The sequence below is a fragment of the Ictalurus furcatus genome, chromosome 10 (genome assembly GCF_023375685.1).
Source record: "Ictalurus furcatus strain D&B chromosome 10, Billie_1.0, whole genome shotgun sequence".
Taxonomy (NCBI): domain Eukaryota; kingdom Metazoa; phylum Chordata; class Actinopteri; order Siluriformes; family Ictaluridae; genus Ictalurus; species Ictalurus furcatus.
Genome location: NC_071264.1, coordinates 17,923,123 through 17,942,652, shown reverse-complemented (window position 1 = coordinate 17,942,652; position 19,530 = coordinate 17,923,123). Strand labels below are relative to the sequence as shown.

Sequence of the window (19,530 nt, the reverse complement as noted above, 5' to 3'; positions counted from 1 at the left end):
AATATACCATAATTTAAAGCTCAATAGCATTTGAAGGGAATGATGTACAGTCACACACCCAATTGTAAAGTGTTCATCTAGGTGTCAACTATAATGCACACCTTTTAGATTTTTAGATTTAGATAAATAAATAAATAAAAAACACCGATCGAGTGTATATGCGCATGCGCAGACCTCCTATCAGTTTACGGGAACCTAGCAGTAATGCGCATGCGTACTATCTTTTTTGCTGTTTGTCCGAGCCTGCCATTTATGCGCATGCGCATCGCTTTCTAGCACTTTGCGTGTGACTGGAGATACTAGTTGCGGGTAGTTAGCTAGTCAGCCAGTCTACATCCGTATCAGTGAAATAGAACGAACATTTCATTCCAATTAAGATAATTTTCTGTTTACTTCGAAGTAAGTGCTAGTTAGCGCAGTTTTGCTCACTGCTGCTTTGCTATAGATTCCGTTTAGCTCGGGCGCAGTGAGTGTCGGGAAGTTTGGCGGTTTTATCCTCCGCATTGTTTGGGAACCGGCATACATTAGCCCGTAGCTAAGCTAACTTTAGCCGTTGTCTGAGTTGAGTGAAGCTCGGTTTTCTAGCGGCTAGCTGTGATTAGTGCATCTCCTGTTATCAAGACTTGTTTGTTGTTATATACTGAAGTCTGTGGAAGAAAATATTCGTTAGATTTTTTTCAAAAATGGCCGCAACGGCACTCGAGATGGACGGAAGTGTAATGGAAGGGGTAAGCAACGTTAACATGGCTTTTTTCCCCTTTTTGTTTAATTTGTTTTTTTTTATTAATACACATTCTACTTAGTTAAGCTTTAACACGTAAATATTGTTTAAAATAAATGATAGCCAATGGTTGTTAAGTCTGGAAAATCATTAATTTAATGCTGTTTTTGTCTTTTTCTTAGGGAGGACAGATCCTGAGGGTTTCAGCTGCGCTCAGCTGTATCCAAGGCGCTTCTCTGAAAATCAACAAAATCCGCGCAGGAAGAAGCACCCCGGGATTAAGGTCAGCTTTCCATCATCTTATTTATTATCCTGTGTTTAACACAGTAAATTCGAGTGTGTATTATCCGAGGCCATGTTGTGAAGCCCTCGTTCCCCCCTCCCTAACTCCTGAATCCTGAAACAAAGCCAAGTTTGCTTGTTGGAGTCTGACCTCCATCCTGGAGCCTAAGTTGCCCCCCAGAGTGGTACATTTCGGTGACCTGCTTATAAATTTGTCACTGTATAACTTCTCTGAACACTTTTTGAAGCAGAATATGTCTGTAATAAGCTCTGGTCCGTAGTGCTGAATGGAGGCCTTTGTTAGTTCCTCACACTAGCAGCACATGGCCACATGGGTCTCAATGTCTCAATACTTTTCTCAGATCAGTTATTTAGTTACAATAAAGAATTAAGACAGGCACTGGCTTAAAAAATCAACAACTATTAAATATAACATTCAGCACAAATTATTAATCTTTTGTTTTGCTGTTGAAGTTATCAGCAGAATGCCACAAAGTCATTTTAGATTATGATTAAAAAACAGATTTGTTTATTGTGCATAGCTGTAATTATGGTATAAAATACAAAAAAACTTTCCAAAAAGCTTTGTGAAGTTTAGAGCTTAACAGATTGAGTGTTTAGTGGGATTTGATCTTTGTTCTATGATAGATTTAATAAAACAATCCCTAGGTTAACTGTGTTGTCATTTATAGTACTGGATCCTGCATATATTTATTGTCCTTTCTACTCCAGCCTTTCCTAATTTTCACTTGTGCACTGGTTATCTGGTATCGCAGTGTTGTCAGTTTTCCATATTCTATTTCTCCAGCACCTTGGAGAACGCTATTTCCTTTTCCTGTATATTTAGACTGACACTAAAATTCTATTTCAACAAGATGGGCATCTTCTTGATTTCCAAAAAGCCATGAATCTCTGACATGCGCTCTTGTTGGTTTTGTATTATGTTGTTAATCTTAAATAAACAATTAGTGACATAAGTGGATGGATGGTAATATCTAATACAGCTAGGTATAGGTACATATTTCCATATATGATTCCGCTATCTGGCTTGATGTAAGTTGTACACGAAGCGTTTCTATCTTGTCATCCTCTGTGGTCCCACATAGAGGTGGGCGATAAGACAGAATGTTGTAGGGCAATATTTTAAGTGTTTTTATGAGACACTATATGCATCATGATATATAAACAACCACCAGTAAAACAGCAATGTTATTTTAGAAACTAAACTTTTTTTATTAGTTATATTAATAATTAAAAGGTACATTTTAAAAGTTCAGTACACAATTTATACACCCAGTCAGCTGCCTACAATCTGCCTACAGATCCACTCCTTTGGGATCAATCATTTTGATTCTAATTCTTCTACACACCCTCTTTAAATGCAACCATCAAAAGCCTTGAAGGTGCCCTCTGCCTTTGATTTCTCCTTCAACAGCAGAAACAATATCTTCTCAACATAAATCCCCAACATTTGTCATTTTAACCCATAAATGACCATTCTGCACCAATTTGTCTCGGTTTTATGACCTCTCGAAATAGTATGACTTTATTTTGTATTATAAGTCTTGTGTTTTTTATTTTTTAAAACAGTGGCCTTAAAACACTGTAGTACAAGAGTCTGTCATTGCAGTTAAAAAATCTGGGTCATATGGCCCAGCTTTTATCACTATCAGATCTAAATCTGTTGTAAACCAATGTGTTCTATGGGTTTTAACCTGTATTTAAATGTTGTGTACAGTTAGATAAAGTCAGTAGCAGGGAATATGAGAAGGCATTGCTATTGTTCACCATGTCTCCCCCACGCCCCTCACTAGGCCTCAGCATCTGTCAGGCTTGGAGCTGCTGAGGGACATGTGTGATGGGAATCTAGAGGGAGCCACTGTGGGATCCTCAGAGATCACGCTGACTCCTGGGAAGATGAAGTGCGGGAACTACATCGCCGATACACAGACCGCTGGGTAAGGACAGCTTTTTCAACTGCATCTAAAATGAAATGTGGTCGTTTCCACTGTAGTGACGTTTACAGGATTAAATGATCCTGGTGGTGAAGTTACAACATGACACCTCTTATAGGATTTCTGTGAGTTTGTCTACATCCATGAATTACAGCCAGGAACTCCACCATTTTCTGTCTGCTATCAAAGTTATTACATCTATAAATACAAAACAACAGGAATGGCTGTTTTTAATACAAATGACTTCTATTCGTGGAAATTTGCAAAATATTTTTTTTAAACTGTCTTGGTTGTGAAATTATTTTACATAATTTTTTTTAAAGTTTGAAAAATGAATCTATACATTTCTTTTTCTTCACATCTACATCTTATCTTTCTTTTCTTTTTCGTTATATTTTCTTTCATTTTTCTTTCTCGTAATTTCATATTTCTTTATTCCTTTTGATCTTTTTAATGAATAAAAAACAAAGAAGGAAAACTTTTATCTTTTATGAATTTTGTTGTATATTCTTTTTTCATACACTTTCTTCTCTCTGAATTTCTTTATTTTCCTTTCCCTTTTTGTGCTTTCTCTTTTTAATTCTTTCTTTATTTTTTTCTTCTTTTCATTTTCTTTCTCTTTCTTTCTTCATAATTTCTTCTTTATTAAAGTCCACCCCCCCATCTCGTGCTCTCTCTCTCTCTTGCTCTCTTTCTCTCTCTCGCCAGTTTTAGAATAGATTACGCTGATTAATGTCTGGCTGTAGCTGAAGTTGTAAATTGTCGGAGTAAAGTCAGGTGCTATGTGTTGTAGGAGTGTTGGGCTTCTGCTGCAGATCTCGCTGCCCTGTGTGCTGTTCACTGAGGGACCTTCAGAGCTCTGCTTGAAAGGAGGAACCAACGCTGAGATGGCTCCACAGATCGATTACACAATCAAGGTATCAGCTTTTAGGGATTCTGTGTCCACATCTTCATCTACTACTACTTTGTCTACTGCTTCGTCTTTTATCTTCATCTTATGCTTCTTTGTTGTCTTTATCTACTACTTTGTCTTCATCGCCTTCTTTGTTTACCATTTCATCTTTTTTGTCTTCATTTTTTTTTTCTGCTTCTTTGTCATCTTTATCTACTACTTCTCTTCTTTTTCTTCTTTGTCTTCTTAATGTTTGTCTGGTAGAAGTATATGACCACAGCCTTTTGTTAAATCTACTACTCACCTTATTAAATCTTTTATCTAGGACTGGGCAATATGATGATATAAAAGGCAATAAAATGTTTTTGACATTGATGTTAATGTTTAATACTTTAATCTTTAATATTATAATATGTAAAAAAAAAAAAAAAAAAAAACAGTTTAGGGTTGTTAGTTTTATTTAAAGTTCTTCAATATTTTTCAGTTTTTCAGCAAAGCTGTATATCCTGATGCATGTCATGTTTCATAGAAAGATCAAGTATCATGATGATTTTTGTTCTGTTGCTTGTCCCAAATTCTATGTGGTAGCAATGTATTTATGCATAATATGCCACAAATATAATCTGCTTATAATTGCCATTTCTGTGGGAAAAAATCGCACAGGTGTTCAAACCCATTGCCGAGAGATTTGGTGTACAGTTCGACTGTGATTTAAAAATGAGGTGAGTGGGTTTTTTTTTTAGTCAATAGCACATTATTATTATTATTATTATTATTATTGTTATTATTGTTGTTATTGTTGTTATTATTATTGTCACTTTTTTGGTGTGAGTGGTGAAAGGTAAGAATGATTTCCTAAAACGTCCTTTATGGCAGCGTAGCTGAAAGAGTCTGTTGGAAAATGAGCTCTGCTGTCTTTGTAGCGTGTCATGAAGGGGGTGGGATGGATTGTCCATGATGGAGAGCAGTTTGCTCAGTGACCTCCTACTCCTCACTGAGTCAAACGTCTTCAGGTTTTGTCCGATGATGGTTTCAGCCTTGTGAATGAGTTTATTTATCCTGCTGGCCTCTCTGACACTGTTGTTGCTCCCCAACAGACCACAGCATAGTAGATGGTGCTCGCGAACACAGACTTGTAGAAAATCTCCAGCATTTTGCTGCAAACATTGAAAGGTCTGAGCTTCCTCAGAAAATAGTCTGCTCATCCCATTCTTGTATGCAGCGTCTGTGTTTGTGGTGTTCAAGTGGACACCCAGGTGTTTTTCAGTGATTGACAATTCCACCCTCCTCACCCATGATGTTTATGGACCGTCCAGAATCTACCACCATCTCCGTGGTCTTGTTTATATTCGGGCGCAAATGATTCCTGCTGCACCACTCCACACAGTTATCCACCAGTTCCCTGTACTCTGACTTCTGCCTATCTCTAATACACCCCACCACTGCTGAGTCATCAGAGAACTTCTGCTGGTGGCATACTGGAAGTCTGAGGTGTACAGAGTGAACAGAAATGGAGACGGGACAGTCCCCTGTGGTGCTCCTGTGTTACTAACCACCACATCAGACAGGGAGCTCCCCTACTGCACAAACTGGGGCCTAACTGACAGTCAGATACACCTCTGGATATAATCGACAGCTAAATACGATTATGGCATTATAACTGTTTACAATTTATATTTCTGCACCTTGTATCATATTTCCTTTTATTTATATTAATATTTCGGTATTTATTTATCGGTTACTCCATTTTGGTCGACATGTCTGCTTTATTATTTATTTGCAGAGGTTACTACCCGAAAGGTGGTGGAGAAGTGGTGGTAAAGGTGAACCCTGTGAAAGAACTGAGTCCCATCAACATGACTGAGAGAGGGAACATCACAAAGATCTACGGGCGGGCTTTCGTGGCTGGAGTGCTGCCTTTCAAGGTATGTTACACACGTTTAAGTTTATCTTTTATAACATGTTAAGCAAGACACTACAAGTGAATACACTAACCTTTTTGTAAACAATGCTTTCAGAAATCATCTTTGCCTTGTGATTGCTGATATTCTTACAAGAATTTGTATTGGCACTTTTCCAAAAATGTACATTTGCTTATATGGATGAGGTTTTGTGTAATTAAATACACCATTCTAAATAGTACTATAATAATTAATACTAATAATGTTGTTGAATTGAAAATGTTATTTTTCCAGAACTGTTTGTTGGAAAAAAATATTTAATTTCAGATAAATATATAAATTGAATAAATCAAGTGTCTGACCCGGGGGCAAAACTGGAAACGGAGATCCAAAGTTGTATTAAAGCTCCAAAGCAGATTGCAGTGGTGCAGGGCTGGTGTCATTTGAAAGCTACTGAAGAGCTCTTTTTAACAATAATACATGGTTGTGTTACACTGCGTGTTGGATGGTGTGCTCCAGAGCTGTTGGACCCAGTGCTCTCTATATTTTATCTCAGAATGAAATTTGAATTCTATGGGTTGTACAGATTGGGACCTCTGGTGTTCAAACAGTGTAACTGCATTAGTTGTGTAATTAATAGAATGCTGATTCCCATGATGTGAATCATAGTATACATGTGTGTCTTACAATTTCTATGTCTACAAATTTTAATAAATTACTTTAAACTGAAAAATTTTAGCTTTAGTTCAAACGTTTAAAATCAGATCATCTGCTTGTAATGAGTTTGTCATTTAAAGTCTAACATAAATTCAAAAATTATGAACACTTCAGGAAATTCCTCTATAAGAAGCTTTTAGTAATGATGTGAAATTTCATGAAAGCGGGTCATCTATAGACAGACTTTCGTTTAGAATATAAAAAACAACAGATTTTGAGAAATGTGGTTAGTTAGTGTGATTTATAAAGAAAATTGATGTGTGTATCATAAGGACAGACCCAGGAAAGAAGCTTTTCTGGGATTTGTGAAGTGATTGTGAATTGGGTGTCGCTTAAAGCTTGCAAAGTTACAGATCATGTGGTTGTTGTGAATGGACAAAAAAACAGCAAAAATTTTTTTTTTTGTCTGGAGCTTTGATATTTTATTATTACAGTTTAAGATAAGACATGTTTTTATGTTATACATAAACCAAATTATTTCTTCCGGATCTAACGCATCTTGGTATTGTGTTGATGCTTAAAGGCTGATTTGAATGGTTCTTGTTTTAGCTGGCAAAGGACATGTCTGCTGCAGCTGTGCGCACCATCCGAAAAGAGATAAAAGATCTTTACATCAACATACAGTCTCTGCAAGAGAAAGACAAGGCCTGGGGAAATGGAAATGGCATCATGTAAGTTTAAAAAAAAAAAAAAAAAAAAAAAAGACATTTTTGTCACACAGTTTTGAAATTAGGCTTATGGGTTATGTTTGTCTCTTGCTCCACCCAGAATCATCGCAGAGTCCTCTACCGGCTGTATTTTTGCCGGTTCAGCTCTTGGAAAGAAAGGTGAGCACTTTTTGTGATATAGCTGGAATTTTTCATCAGGTTCATTGTTTTTGCCACTATTTGGCAGCAAAAAGAAAAGCTTATTTTCTCACAGGAAGTTATGAAGACAAAAAATAATCAGAGTAAATGTCTATACATTTGGAAATTAATTTTCATTCATGGTTGAGTTTGATTTAATTTGGATTTCCACCATCCCTCAGGTGTTTATGCAGATAAAGTTGGCATCGAGGCAGCTGAGATGCTCCTGAGGAACATCAGGCACAACGGCTGTGTGGACGAGTTTCTGCAAGACCAGGTTTGCAAGAGACACACACACCAATACAAAGCAGAGAAATATTGATGTAAATATATCATCTTTACTTCTCCATACTTTCATTAGGTTTTATAAATTGCCATGCCTTTTCTGTGGGAACTTCTAAATTCTGTGAATAGAAATGCATTGAAACCAATACTGTGCTCATTTACTTGTACTCATAAGTGTATGTGATAAGGCTAATGGGACACTAATGAACAGACAACACAACCTGCCCACGATCTTGATGTACTTCATGACTAACGATACCAATCTTAGTAGAGTGTAAACTGTGCTCCGTAAAAAAATATAAAAAGTAGGAACTACAGCATCATCCGACGACATGAGTGATAATACATTATAAACATAAAATTCAGCACAAGCAGTTCATCACTAGTTGCAAGCACTAGCTTGGTGAGAAAAATGTCTGTGATGTCCCTGATTGATTAATACTAAATAGGTTACTCGTTTCTCTCAGTATTGATATCGATGAGTACTCTGAAAATGTGATATCATATCAGTAATGATGCAAATTGGTTTCATATATTAATCTCTGGTTCCTTTACCGATGTTCTGTAGCTGATTATCTTCATGGCCTTGGCTAAGGGCACGTCCCGGATGCGCACAGGACCGATCACTCTACACACACAAACGGCCATCCATGTGGCGGAGCAGCTCACTAAGGTAACGTCACCTCTATGATTACATTTTTTTTTTTCCCTAACTGATTTTCATGGTGTGTTGGACCATATTTGTTTTCCCTAAATGATGGTATGTATCAGGGGCATAAGAGCTCTTCATTTTAACATCAGAGTATGCTTCGAATGTGTTATGGCTCAAAGATACAAAAAAAAAAAGTCGATGTGTTAAAGGTGTTTTGAACTTTCCGATATGCTTTCGGTGCTTTCATCTCAATTTCTGTTGAGGAGGATGCGTTGAAGTGATGCGTTTGCTTTCTGTCACGGTCCTTGGAGAATGTTTTGAGTTCATTAATGTGTTATCAAATCAATCAATATGTGATAACATTAGGAATATAACATTGGATATAAGCATATAGTTACATCAGTTACTAGTTTTTATTAGCAATGCCAGCAAAACATTTTGTCAGCCCTTTTTTTCTGCCAAAGAGGGGAAAGAGCTAAAGATTTTGACAGAAAAAAGATTAAATAGGAAGTGTCAAATCTACTATTTTACAAATAATTGTATAGGTAACGATAATTAGAATGTGATTGAACACTCCAGGGCCGGTCAGTGCAGACGCTTTCAAACAACAGTGCAGCCTGGAGTGCATGTGTATATAGGGTTATACAGTAAGCAACAGGTGTTTGAAGGAGGAAAGTTGCAGCTCATCTGTTTTAGTTAAGATGTAGACACTAGAAAAGTTTACGTAATCAGTATGAAGTGCATTCTAGCATCCAAATTTGAACCAAAACAGACAAGGAAGATGTTGGACCTGCATATTGTTCTGTTAGAGATTATCAGGAGGCAAATTTCAGCTCCTGCTTTCGTTCCAGGCCAGGTTTGCGATACGCAGAGCAGATGATGAACACGCCAACAATGATACCTACATCATCGAGTGCCAGGGAGTAGGCACCACCAACTCCAACCTGTGAGCTCGCCTTCTGAGTTCCGACCAAGGCTGCTGGAGGTCACGTAGCAGAAACGCACTACTGTAACCAACTGGATGGCACGAAGACGCCGTCGTCTCGGCGTTCCTCTTCAAGCTTCCACATGGAACGGTCGCTTCATTGGTCTTTGAGCTGACCCCGAGTTGGTCTGCTTTGTCCATGCTTTTTATAATAATCTCCCATTTCTCAAATGACTTTTGTTACTCAGGGTATTGCCTTACACTGTAACTGAGCGTCGTCTGTCCTAGGAGCTCTTTTTTTTTTTTGTTTTGTTTTTTTTTTTGCATTAATGATTAGTTGGTTAGAATCTTCAGTATTTAACCAGATGGGGTTTTTTTTTAATCCACTTTCCACTTTTGTGTGCTAAACACGAGCCTTAAAGAAACCGCAATTTCACAAACGCAATCAGAACACAGTTCAAATCCTGATCATGTGCATGGAACTAGGAATATGTATTTCCCCAGTAATTATAGTGCACTATGTGTACATGGAGCTTAACAAAATGGTCTGCTTACCCTGAACAAAAAGAATTGTTTATGTAGCTGCTTTGTCTCTTTTTGTAAATTATTTAAGTTGATGTATTGAATGAACAACACCATGTTGTTTTTTTGTTTTATTTCTTTATATTTCATTTGAAGCTCACTGTTTAGCTTTATTAGGTTTGAGGTGGTGGGCTTGGTGGAATCCCTTAATTTTCAGTTTCTCAATTGTAGTGCTTACTACATTATTTATGAGAAGGGATTATATGTGGTGGTGATTGCCTTTTTCTTTTATTTTTGCTTCACTGTAGCTGACAATGACCTCTGTTTATTTACTTTAAGATATTTTTGAAAGAGAAAAGATCACAATAAATTAGTTAAGAATATAGTTGTTTAAACCGAAGGTTGTGTTCCGTGTGTATGCTGTAATAGGAAAATAAGCAGCGATGGGGTGGTGATGAAACTGAGTTACTGAAGTTTGTTCAAAAGAGTTTTATTTTCCAGCATTAGCAATTTTTTTTCTTTATTAAAAAATGACGTTTTACTTTTTATCCATTTGTAGTTACATTTAATGGTTAATGGGAAGTCTGTGAAACTATTTAGTGTGCTGGTATAACTTGCGTTATAGCAGCTATAAACAGTCTCAGTCTCTCTCTCTCTCTCTCTCTCTCTCTCTCTCTCTCTCTCTCTCTCTCTCTCTCTCTCTCTCTCTCTGAGTTAATAAGTTTTAAAAAAAAAAAAAAAAAAAAAAAAAAAAAAAAGCAGCTTGAGAAGTTATCGAGAAAGCATAAACTGCTCTGTCCTGAGGACTCCTGGTTACAGCTTTACTTCTGACTGTGAGGAAAGCGCTGATAAGGAGACTTCCTTCTATAAATGTTAAATGAATTAAAAAATGTGTATGTAACCTTTCTGCCATACAAGTCCCTGTGAAATAGCTGTTACTACAGAAATGATAACGTATTCGTGCATGAACCTGTGATTTGCAGCTGCACTTCTGTCAGAGATGCTGTTTATAGAAATAACAGAAATATCAGAATCCAGAAATCGACAGTGCTGTGGTACAACTAGTTTTATGCAACAGTGGTGAAGGCTGTTGCTCACAACCTGGGCCCCTTTGTGTTTTGGAGGGGTGGATAGTGCAGTTACCCCCAGCAGATGGGAGGACAATGGTGTGAGCAGAAGAAAGGAATGAATTTGCATGGAGCCCTCGGGTCTGGGAGAGGCGCGTCCGTGATTATCTGAGTGAGAGGTTCTTCAGTGGGGGCGGGTACGAGAGAGCGGCCTCTCCACTGTATTCACCGTCCTGTCGCATCAAATCTGCAGTCTGTCCCTGAAAAGAGGCCAAACAGCAGCATGGGGGTAATAACTTTACATCCAATTAAAATGCAATGAATAAAAAAAAAAATGTGTGTAATTCTGAGAGTGAATCAGAACACTATTGTGTTCCTTACAAGTCACATGAACTTTACATGTACAAAGTTTTTATTTATTTATTTTTTTAAAACCATTTCATGTTTTTTCACACATTTATTCATTTCTTTTCCATTTTGGAAAAAATATTTATCTTCATTGTTAAGATATTTTTACACGGTTCACGTAATGTTTCGATATGCTTTGTTTAACACTTTTTCTCAAGTGATCACATATTCACATGACATCACACGTGTTTACTTGATTTCACATATGCACTTTAAAGTCCCTGTGAAGTGCTTTGAAACGTGCAGCGAAAATTACAATACTTATTTGAAGTATTGTAATTTTCACTAAAATAGGAAGTCAGGGTGGCTCCTCCCCCTTTTTAAATAGCCAATAGCATTTAGTTTTCCTCACTGCCTGAGGTGATCCGTACTTGATAGATAGTACCATGCATTTTCATAATGTTGGGGGTGGGACACTTCAGATTCTAGAGAGCATTTGATTGGACAGGAAAGAAGCTGAAGTACAGAATGATGTTATCAAAATTGTTGATCCTTACTGGTGGCAGAGAATGTTAATTTTTAAAGCATATATCTTCTAAATGTGTATTTTGTCATTGTTTTGGAGCATACTAGCTTATAGATAACCTTAAGGTTAACATATTCATGCTAAAAGCCACAAAGCAATTTTGATTTCATGGGGGCTTTAAAAGCATAACATGGTGAAAGGCACCTTTGTGTTTTGCACATGATTTACTTACAGGATCACCTGAGAAACATATGTGATTGTTCTGTAAGGTCTACCACAAAAACTGGCTAGCCTTCTTTAAAAACCAACCAAACAAAAAACCTCCAGGCCCTCTAGAACCTTTAGAGTTTTTAAATAAAGGTTCCAGGTTGAGTCCTTTCAGCAAGTGAGAACTATTATCCATCCACAGAACCCCAGATAAATGAGATTTACACTAATTTGTTGTTGATGATGATACTGATAAACAAATCAGGTATTAAAGGACTGTTATTATGATTAGGTAATTATGGATTGAAAGAGCATATGCTTTATAAACTAACATTATAAAACAGTACAGAATTTGACTAGACTTTAAAGGTACAGTCAGTGATTTTGGTGGAAAGTATCTGAAGCTAGCGGATAAAGTGAATGTGTCCGCGTTTCCCTTGAGATAAAAAGCTCATTTTTACTCATTTGACCTCCACTAAAGCTGTACACTTTGGAAATCATTGTGGCTATATGAATATCACTAGATTGCCCAGTTTCCTCGGTTTCTACCTTTAATATGTACGTTTTCCCTGGAAATGTAGATATAGTGTACATTTTAAATGATTTAAGGTACATAAACTGTATGGAACTGTATATCTTTCTAGATAAAAGATGAAAGGTGAGGGTGCCACCCAAGGACAAAGGAAGGTAGTTTAAAAATGACAGGAGTTTACTGATAGTATGCTTGTCCACTAGATTCAAAGGGAATGTCTCTCACTTAGCAGCACACGCTTTGGCTTGTCTGTTTGTTTTCCATGATGTCAGAGCTGGAAAGTATCAAATCATCTCTGAACCACACAAGCAAGCATTGACAAAAAGAGCTACACATGGCTGTAAATGCTCTGTAAAGCTCAGCACTTGAGCAAAACTACATGACAAGCATCTGAACACACCAGCGTTAAACGTTGGTCTTAATTTGAATCTGCATCTGAAGACGGATCAGTCAGTCCAGACACCAGACGAAGCCTGAAAGTCACACCTTGCCACCTCGACGTGTGTAACAGAAGCCTCATGTGAGGAAACCTGAGTGGGTCATGTGAGCCAAATCCCCACTGTTCTGTTCCACTGCTGAACACCATGTCCCCACAGACCCAGCGTAGAACCGCCTGTTGTGTCTCAGCTGGTTCAGGGTTCCAGGAGCTGGACAGAGTGTATAGTATTGCAGAGAGTCCTGAGTCCCACAATCCTCTTTGTTTTTGCTGACTTTCAATGAAGGCATGTCAGACACTGCATCCTGGAGAGCCCAGGAGAACAGCGAGTGGAGTCAGACAGCATCCTCTGTACACAAGCTCTGGATTTCCTTAATCTCAGGTAAGACTGATTGTGTCTTTTATTTATTTTATAAATATTATGCCTTGGGGTGATCACGTCCACGCCCTTTACAAACACACCTCAATTAAATCTAAAGTGTCATGAGTGTGTGTTAGGACCACAGACATCACCAAATGTTAATTTATTTGTTTTAGAGAAGTGTTTCATTTGCAGAGACTTCCTGCTTGATAACAAGATTAAAAAAAAAACGAATAAAAATCAGAACTGGTTTTAAATATCAATATAGTCAAACAAACAAACAAGTACATGTAAAAATTTTTTTTTACAAAAACAAGCAGATATACACAAATAAATAAATAATAACCACAAAAAAACCAGCAAAAACAAATATACAATAAATAAATAAACACACAAACAAACGATGCAAATGAATAACCACAAAAATAAACAAACAGGAAAACCCAATGAAATATAAACAATAATGAAAGAAAGAAGGAATAACCACAGAAACAAATAACAAAAGCAGACAAATAAATAACTACACAACATAATTAAAAAAATAATCATACAGGAAAACAACAAACCCATTAACAAATAAACAAACACAACAAAGTAAACAGCAAAACCAAACCATACAATAATAATAATAATAATAATAATAATAATAATAATATGTTTCATTTATATAGCGCCTTTCCAGAGCTCAAGGACGCTTTACAATACAATGATACATAAGCAATAAACAAACATGGACAAACACACAATGTGAAAAACAAAGAGCAACCAAACACAGAAAAAGTACACAGTCACTGAGAAAATGCATTATAACCGATTGGGACAGATAACACTGAGAAAACAGATTAATTTAATTGGGATTTGAACTCGGAGATGGATGTGATGCTGTGAAGAATGAAAGGGAGAGAATTAAAGATTTTATGTGCTACAACACTGAAAGACCTTCCACCCATGGCTGAGAGACGAGATCTAGGGACAGAGAGAAGTCCGAGTCCAGAGGACCTGAGAGAGCGGGTCGAGTTGTAGGGGTGAAGCAGTGCACTATGATAGAAAGGTGTCCAACTGTGAAGTGATTTAAATGCACTGGTGTAAAGTTGGCTTGACGTTGGACGGTCGATATTCGCAAATTAAGGGACCGTCTCTAAAGTTACATACGACATTGGTATACATGTTTCTAACTTCTATAGCATTTGAAGGGAATGACTTACAGTCATAAAACCAACTGTATAGTATTCAAGAAGGTGTCAGCTGTAATGCACACCTTTTAGATTCTTGATATTTATTAAAATCAACTATGAAATCATGTGTAAACATTGCCATGTATTTCACTACCAAATGGGCTCATACACAAAATATACCATAATAGTGTCACGAACCGGAGTTGGCACAGAAGCAGAAGCGGGTGCGTAGTAAAGGGTAGTTCCAAAGACGTAGTCGTAAAACAAGCAAGGGTCAGGCGATCGGACAGGCAGAAAGCACAAGGGGACAGGCAGAAAGCGTAGTCGTAAACGGGAAAAGAGGTCGAGATAACAAAGATAGCAAACAAATGTGAAAGGCTTGGAAACGCAGAGAACAAGTCTACTGAACATATACTTCGCAATGAACATTTGGCAAATGACTCTCTAAATACTAGTGGAGAGAGTGTGTGTGTGATTAGTGACAGGTGAGATTAGAACTCCGGGGATGGTGAGCGCATGCGTGAATGGGAGGTGAGTATTGCTTCTTGGGAAACTAAGTCCTGGCCGGGTTGAGATATGACAGTACCACCCCCAAAGGGCTCACTCTGTGGGCAGAGATCTTTATTGGTCTCCCCTGGGGTCGTGGACCCGGGAGATCAGGATGAGTTGCGTGAAAATTTCTAATAAGCTGAGGATCCAGTATGAGTCCTGGCCAGGTTGAGATATGACAAATAGCATTTGAAGGAAATGACGTACAGTTACAAAACCAACTGTAAAATGTTCATGTTAGGTGACAGGTGAGATGCACACCTTTTAGATTTGTGATATTTATTAAAATATACTGTAAAATGATATGTAAAAAATTGTCATATATTTTACTACCAAATGCATTGGCATAAAGTTGGCTTGTCGCAGATATTCGCAAATTAAGGGACTGTCACTAAAGTTACATACGACATTAGAGACGTTCCCTTAATTTGAGAATATCTGCGAACATTGATCGTCCACCGTCAAGCCAAATTTATCCAAGATTTAATCGTGAACAGGTTTATTTTATATTTAATGCAAAATGAAACCGGTAGCCAATGCAGTTCAGACAGTATTGGAGTAAAGTGAGCTGAGTACTTGGTATGTGTAAGAAGTCTAGCCGCAGAATTTTGAATATATTGCAACCTAGCAATAGAATTAGCAGGTAGGCCAATGAGGAGAGCATTGTAATAGTCAAGACGTGAGGATATAAATGCATGTACCAGTGTTTCACCTTCTTTGAGGCTAATGAAGGGACATAGACGAGCAATGCGACCAAGGTGAAAGAAACCAATTTTAGAAACAGAGTTTATATGAGCTTCAAAGGTGAAGGAGGGATCAAAGATGATGCCTAAATATTTTACAGTACTAGATGGTTTAATGATAGTGCTATGAATGTCACAAGTAAGGTCATAGAGGTTATGTTTAGTAAGTATTGGTGTCCCAATAATAATGATCTCAGTTTTGTCCATGTTAAGTTTTAAAAAGTAGGAGTTAAGCCATCCTTTTATTTCAGTGACACATGCTGATAGTGGACTGGTCTGGAGAGTGGGAGCAGATCTACAAGCTGTATAGATTTGAATGTCATCAGCATAACAGTGGTAACTGAAACCGTGGCGGAGAATACAATGACCTGAAGGCATTTTATATATATATATATATATATATATATATATATATATATATATATATATATATATATATATATATATATATATATAACAAATAGTAGAGCTCCAATAATTGATACCTGAGGGACACCTAATTTTCAAGATACAGTAGGTGACACATAATCCTGTATAGAAATATAGAACTGTCTATCTGTGAGATAAGAAGTAAACCAGGAAAGAGCATCAACGGGAAGTGAATAAAACTAATATATTAATAGCAAACATATAACAAACATACCCATAAATAAATAAATAATCACATAAGCAAACAAACCATATAAATAAATAAAAAATACAGAAATAAAAAACAACAAACAAACAAACAACTACACAAGCAACTCAAATAAATAAGCTCTTGCATATATTCATGATAATTGATAGTTGATGGTTATGAAGTTGATTCTCTATTCTAATAAAAATATGAACAAACTGAGTATTCCTCCTTAAAACAAAACAAAACAAAAGTGCACAACACGCAAATAAATGATGGTATGTAGAATACTCGAGGTTTCAGTATTACTGAGTTTACAATGCAACCTGCAGTGTTTCACGTTGCTGCAATGTTTTCTGTGTTTTCATTGGTTGGCTGAATGTGCCTTGCGTTATGATTGGACAGAAAGTGGACACGTGACGCCCCTTTAACGGCAGTGCAACGATTTTTTTCCCACCCTAATGAGAGAGGAGGGAAAGAGACAGAGAGAGAGAGAGAGAGAGAGAGGTTTAAGAAATGAGCTCGGATTAGTTTGGACTGCTGAAGAAACCCGGGATTTATATCAGGGACGGGATTTATAGAAGTTATTCGGAGCTGTGGAGGATTATGGAGTTTATGAAGTGGACGTCGCGCGCGCTCCATTCATTAACGTTTACTCCTGGGCAGATTTAGCATGTTAGCATCGCAGCTCGCAGTTGTATATAGGAGTATACAAATAGTATGTAGGAGAAAAAAGTGTTTGCGGTTTAATCTGTTTTAAATTTAGCTCATGGCTCCTGAACTGATAATGACGTGTATTGTGAAGTCAGATTGAAAAAGCGATACGTTTGTGCACGGAGAAAACGGCTCGCGACGCTGAAAGAGCTCGAGACCATTCAGTTTCCTCTCTACGCACAACTTTTTAAACGTTTTTTTTTTTTTTAAGCTCATGACCATAGAGCACCTTAAACACCCCGCAATCCTTTCATCCTTGTTTAAAATGGCTGATGATAATGACCTAACAGGAGCGTCTGAGTTTCTAAAAGGTAAGTTTGTAGTTTTGAATGCGGTAAGTTTGTTGTTGTGGGTGGTGGGAGGAGGAAACCTGTTTAAAACATCTCTGCAGCAGCGGAAATGGTCGGGTACTCTGTTTCCACTCCAACCTGTTTTATTGTATGTCATGTAATGTACTATATTTACACGTTAATAGCAACCGTTTCAGCTGAAGTACTTTAAAGTTTAGTTTTTATGGCAAAATGGTTACTTCTAACAGTCCGGTCTATGTAAATAAACATCCAAATGAATCCAAATACATTACAAATATAATGATTTCCACATGTTGTGTTGTCTGTCTTTTTCCAGATCGGCTCTATTTCGCCACGCTGAGAAGCAAACCGAAGAGCACAGCAAACACACACTATTTCTGCACAGATGATGAGTTTGTGTATGAAAAGTAAGTGCTGGGCATGGTGCAGAACTTTCCACTAACACTGTAGAGCTTTCGGTCTTGGCACACCTCAACAAAATGGGTTAAAAAAAAAATCTCAAGATTTCTACACAAACAGTTGGAGGAACTACTTGACTTTTGTTAATGAGTCTCACATTGTTGCTTTTCATTACATGTGAGGGTTGTACACACGGAAATGTTTTTGTCATCCGTCACTATGGGGTGAACCATCAGCCATATTAATAATCCAGAACAGTTGGCAAAGAAGACTTGGAAAAATCACTGATTCTGTTTTACACTTTAGTTAGTTCTTGGGGTTGTTAGGTTTCAAAATCAGCTTTTAGTCTTATACACCGTAGACATGTTTGGCAAATAAAGGAGACGGCGTAGAAGTAAAATCCACAGAACTCCTGCGGATGACTGATGCTTTAGGCTGTTTCACAGACAGTTATTTACTTTCCATGTTCCTTGTTGGAACAAGGAAAGGCCACGTTTATTAACACGAGAACGTATATGCTATTTGATGCATTTACTGCTTTCATTCACTCATCAGTAACAGCTTTATCCTGGTCAGAGTCAGAACAATTTAATAATTTGTTTTATTTAGTGGAAAAGAACCAGCTATATTTGTCAGAAATATTGATGGCATGTACAGGTGGGTGGGACTGAACAACCTTTCTGTAGTTGACAGGATTGGTCAACCTTTCTTTTGGAGCAGGTGGTATTGGTCAAACTTTTTGCAGAATCGGTCAAACTTTCTGCTGTAGTTGACAGGATTGGTCGAACTCTCTGCAAAGAGCAGGAGAGTTCGGTCAAGAGTATCTTCGGGAGCAGGCAAACGCTGACAGTATCGTTAATTCCATTAAGTACCACTTTATAACAACCCAAAAGCTGGGCTGTGTCCGAAATTGCCTACTATCCTACTACACAATAGGTGAAAGGCAGTATGTCAGAGTGGTGGTCTGTCCGAATTCTCAGTAGGCGAGAAATATTCGGATGCCGTACTGCTTCCGGCGAGATTTTGCAGTATGCAACTGATGGACACTATGCAAGTCAAAAATCCCATAATGCAATGGGACTGGTGCAGACAAGCTCAGAAAAAAATGGCGGAAGACAGCGTGTCAGCTCTTTTTAATTATTCAACCTTGGCTAAACAGGACTTCGTTAAAAATCCCCGAATAAATTGGTAACTCGTTGAAGGCTTAAACAAGAAAACAGCTGTCACAGAGTTTTAAACCCTTTTTGTGATCTCCATCATGCGTTAACCGGCCAAGCTAACGGTAACAAATTTACCTCAGCCTGTTAACCCCTGCCACATTAAATTGCTAATACAGTTAAGTTTCCTGATGTGCATGTTGCCGTTAGTGCGGTTGCTTTAATCTGGTGGTCCCTTTAAGATTTTTTTAAGGCGTTTATGCTGACGTCAAAGGTCACATGACCATGCCAGCATGGCAGGCTTAGTATGTCCAGGATTGTAGTCATACTACACACATACTGATTAGTACGTACTGTTTCAACAGCCGTGCAGCACTGCATCGAATGGAGCATGTGATTTTGGACGCAACCCTGGTTGCCTCTGCCAAGTGATTACAACTCAGCAGTGGAAATGACTTTTGAACTCTAAACATACGTCTTTTAAATAGTTGCAACATTTACTGTGTAATTATACATGAATAAAACTAATATTGATGTTTGTAATTTGAAAAGTAATATTTTCTACAAATTTACATCATGTAATTGCACTTTCATTGAGTTACAGTATTTGAGCATTATGTTATAATGCATTTATAACTCTTAAATGGTTTACCGAGGTGTTTGTATCAAGGTGTATTTTCCACATAACTTGG

The 19,530-nt window shown here is 37.5% G+C and overlaps 2 protein-coding genes across 4 annotated transcripts in view; both read left to right on the top strand.

The window, feature by feature from the left end:
* Positions 1-252: 252 nt before the first annotated feature.
* On the top strand, positions 253-10,080 carry rtca (RNA 3'-terminal phosphate cyclase). Its single transcript, XM_053634004.1, has 11 exons — positions 253-728; positions 904-1,004; positions 2,818-2,961; positions 3,752-3,875; positions 4,514-4,572; positions 5,634-5,775; positions 7,018-7,139; positions 7,237-7,295; positions 7,496-7,590; positions 8,167-8,271; positions 9,102-10,080. Exons 1-11 carry the CDS (start codon positions 684-686, stop codon positions 9,198-9,200), a joined length of 1,095 nt encoding a protein of 364 aa, XP_053489979.1. The 5' UTR covers positions 253-683; the 3' UTR covers positions 9,201-10,080.
* Positions 10,081-16,593: 6,513 nt separating this feature from the next.
* The window catches only part of cdc14ab (cell division cycle 14Ab), a 48,445-nt gene continuing 45,508 nt past the window's right edge, over positions 16,594-19,530 (top strand). Inside the window, exons 1-2 of one of the 3 annotated variants that reach the window (XM_053634000.1) lie at positions 16,594-17,282; positions 17,599-17,689. In XM_053634000.1, coding sequence (XP_053489975.1) covers positions 17,186-17,282; positions 17,599-17,689 — 188 coding nt within the window. In that variant the 5' untranslated portion in view covers positions 16,594-17,185. The remainder of the gene's footprint in view (positions 17,283-17,598; positions 17,690-19,530) is intronic. The other 2 variants (XM_053633999.1, XM_053634001.1) reach the window with 2 other exon arrangements.

Coding starts and splice junctions, on each gene's coding strand:
- rtca (XM_053634004.1), top strand. CDS start 684: ATGGCCGCAACGGCACTCGAGATGGACGGAAGTGTAATGGAAGGG. Junction 4,573..5,633: donor GACTGTGATTTAAAAATGAG/GTGAGTGGGTTT, acceptor ATTTATTTGCAG/AGGTTACTACCCGAAAGGTG. Junction 8,272..9,101: donor TGGCGGAGCAGCTCACTAAG/GTAACGTCACCT, acceptor CTTTCGTTCCAG/GCCAGGTTTGCGATACGCAG.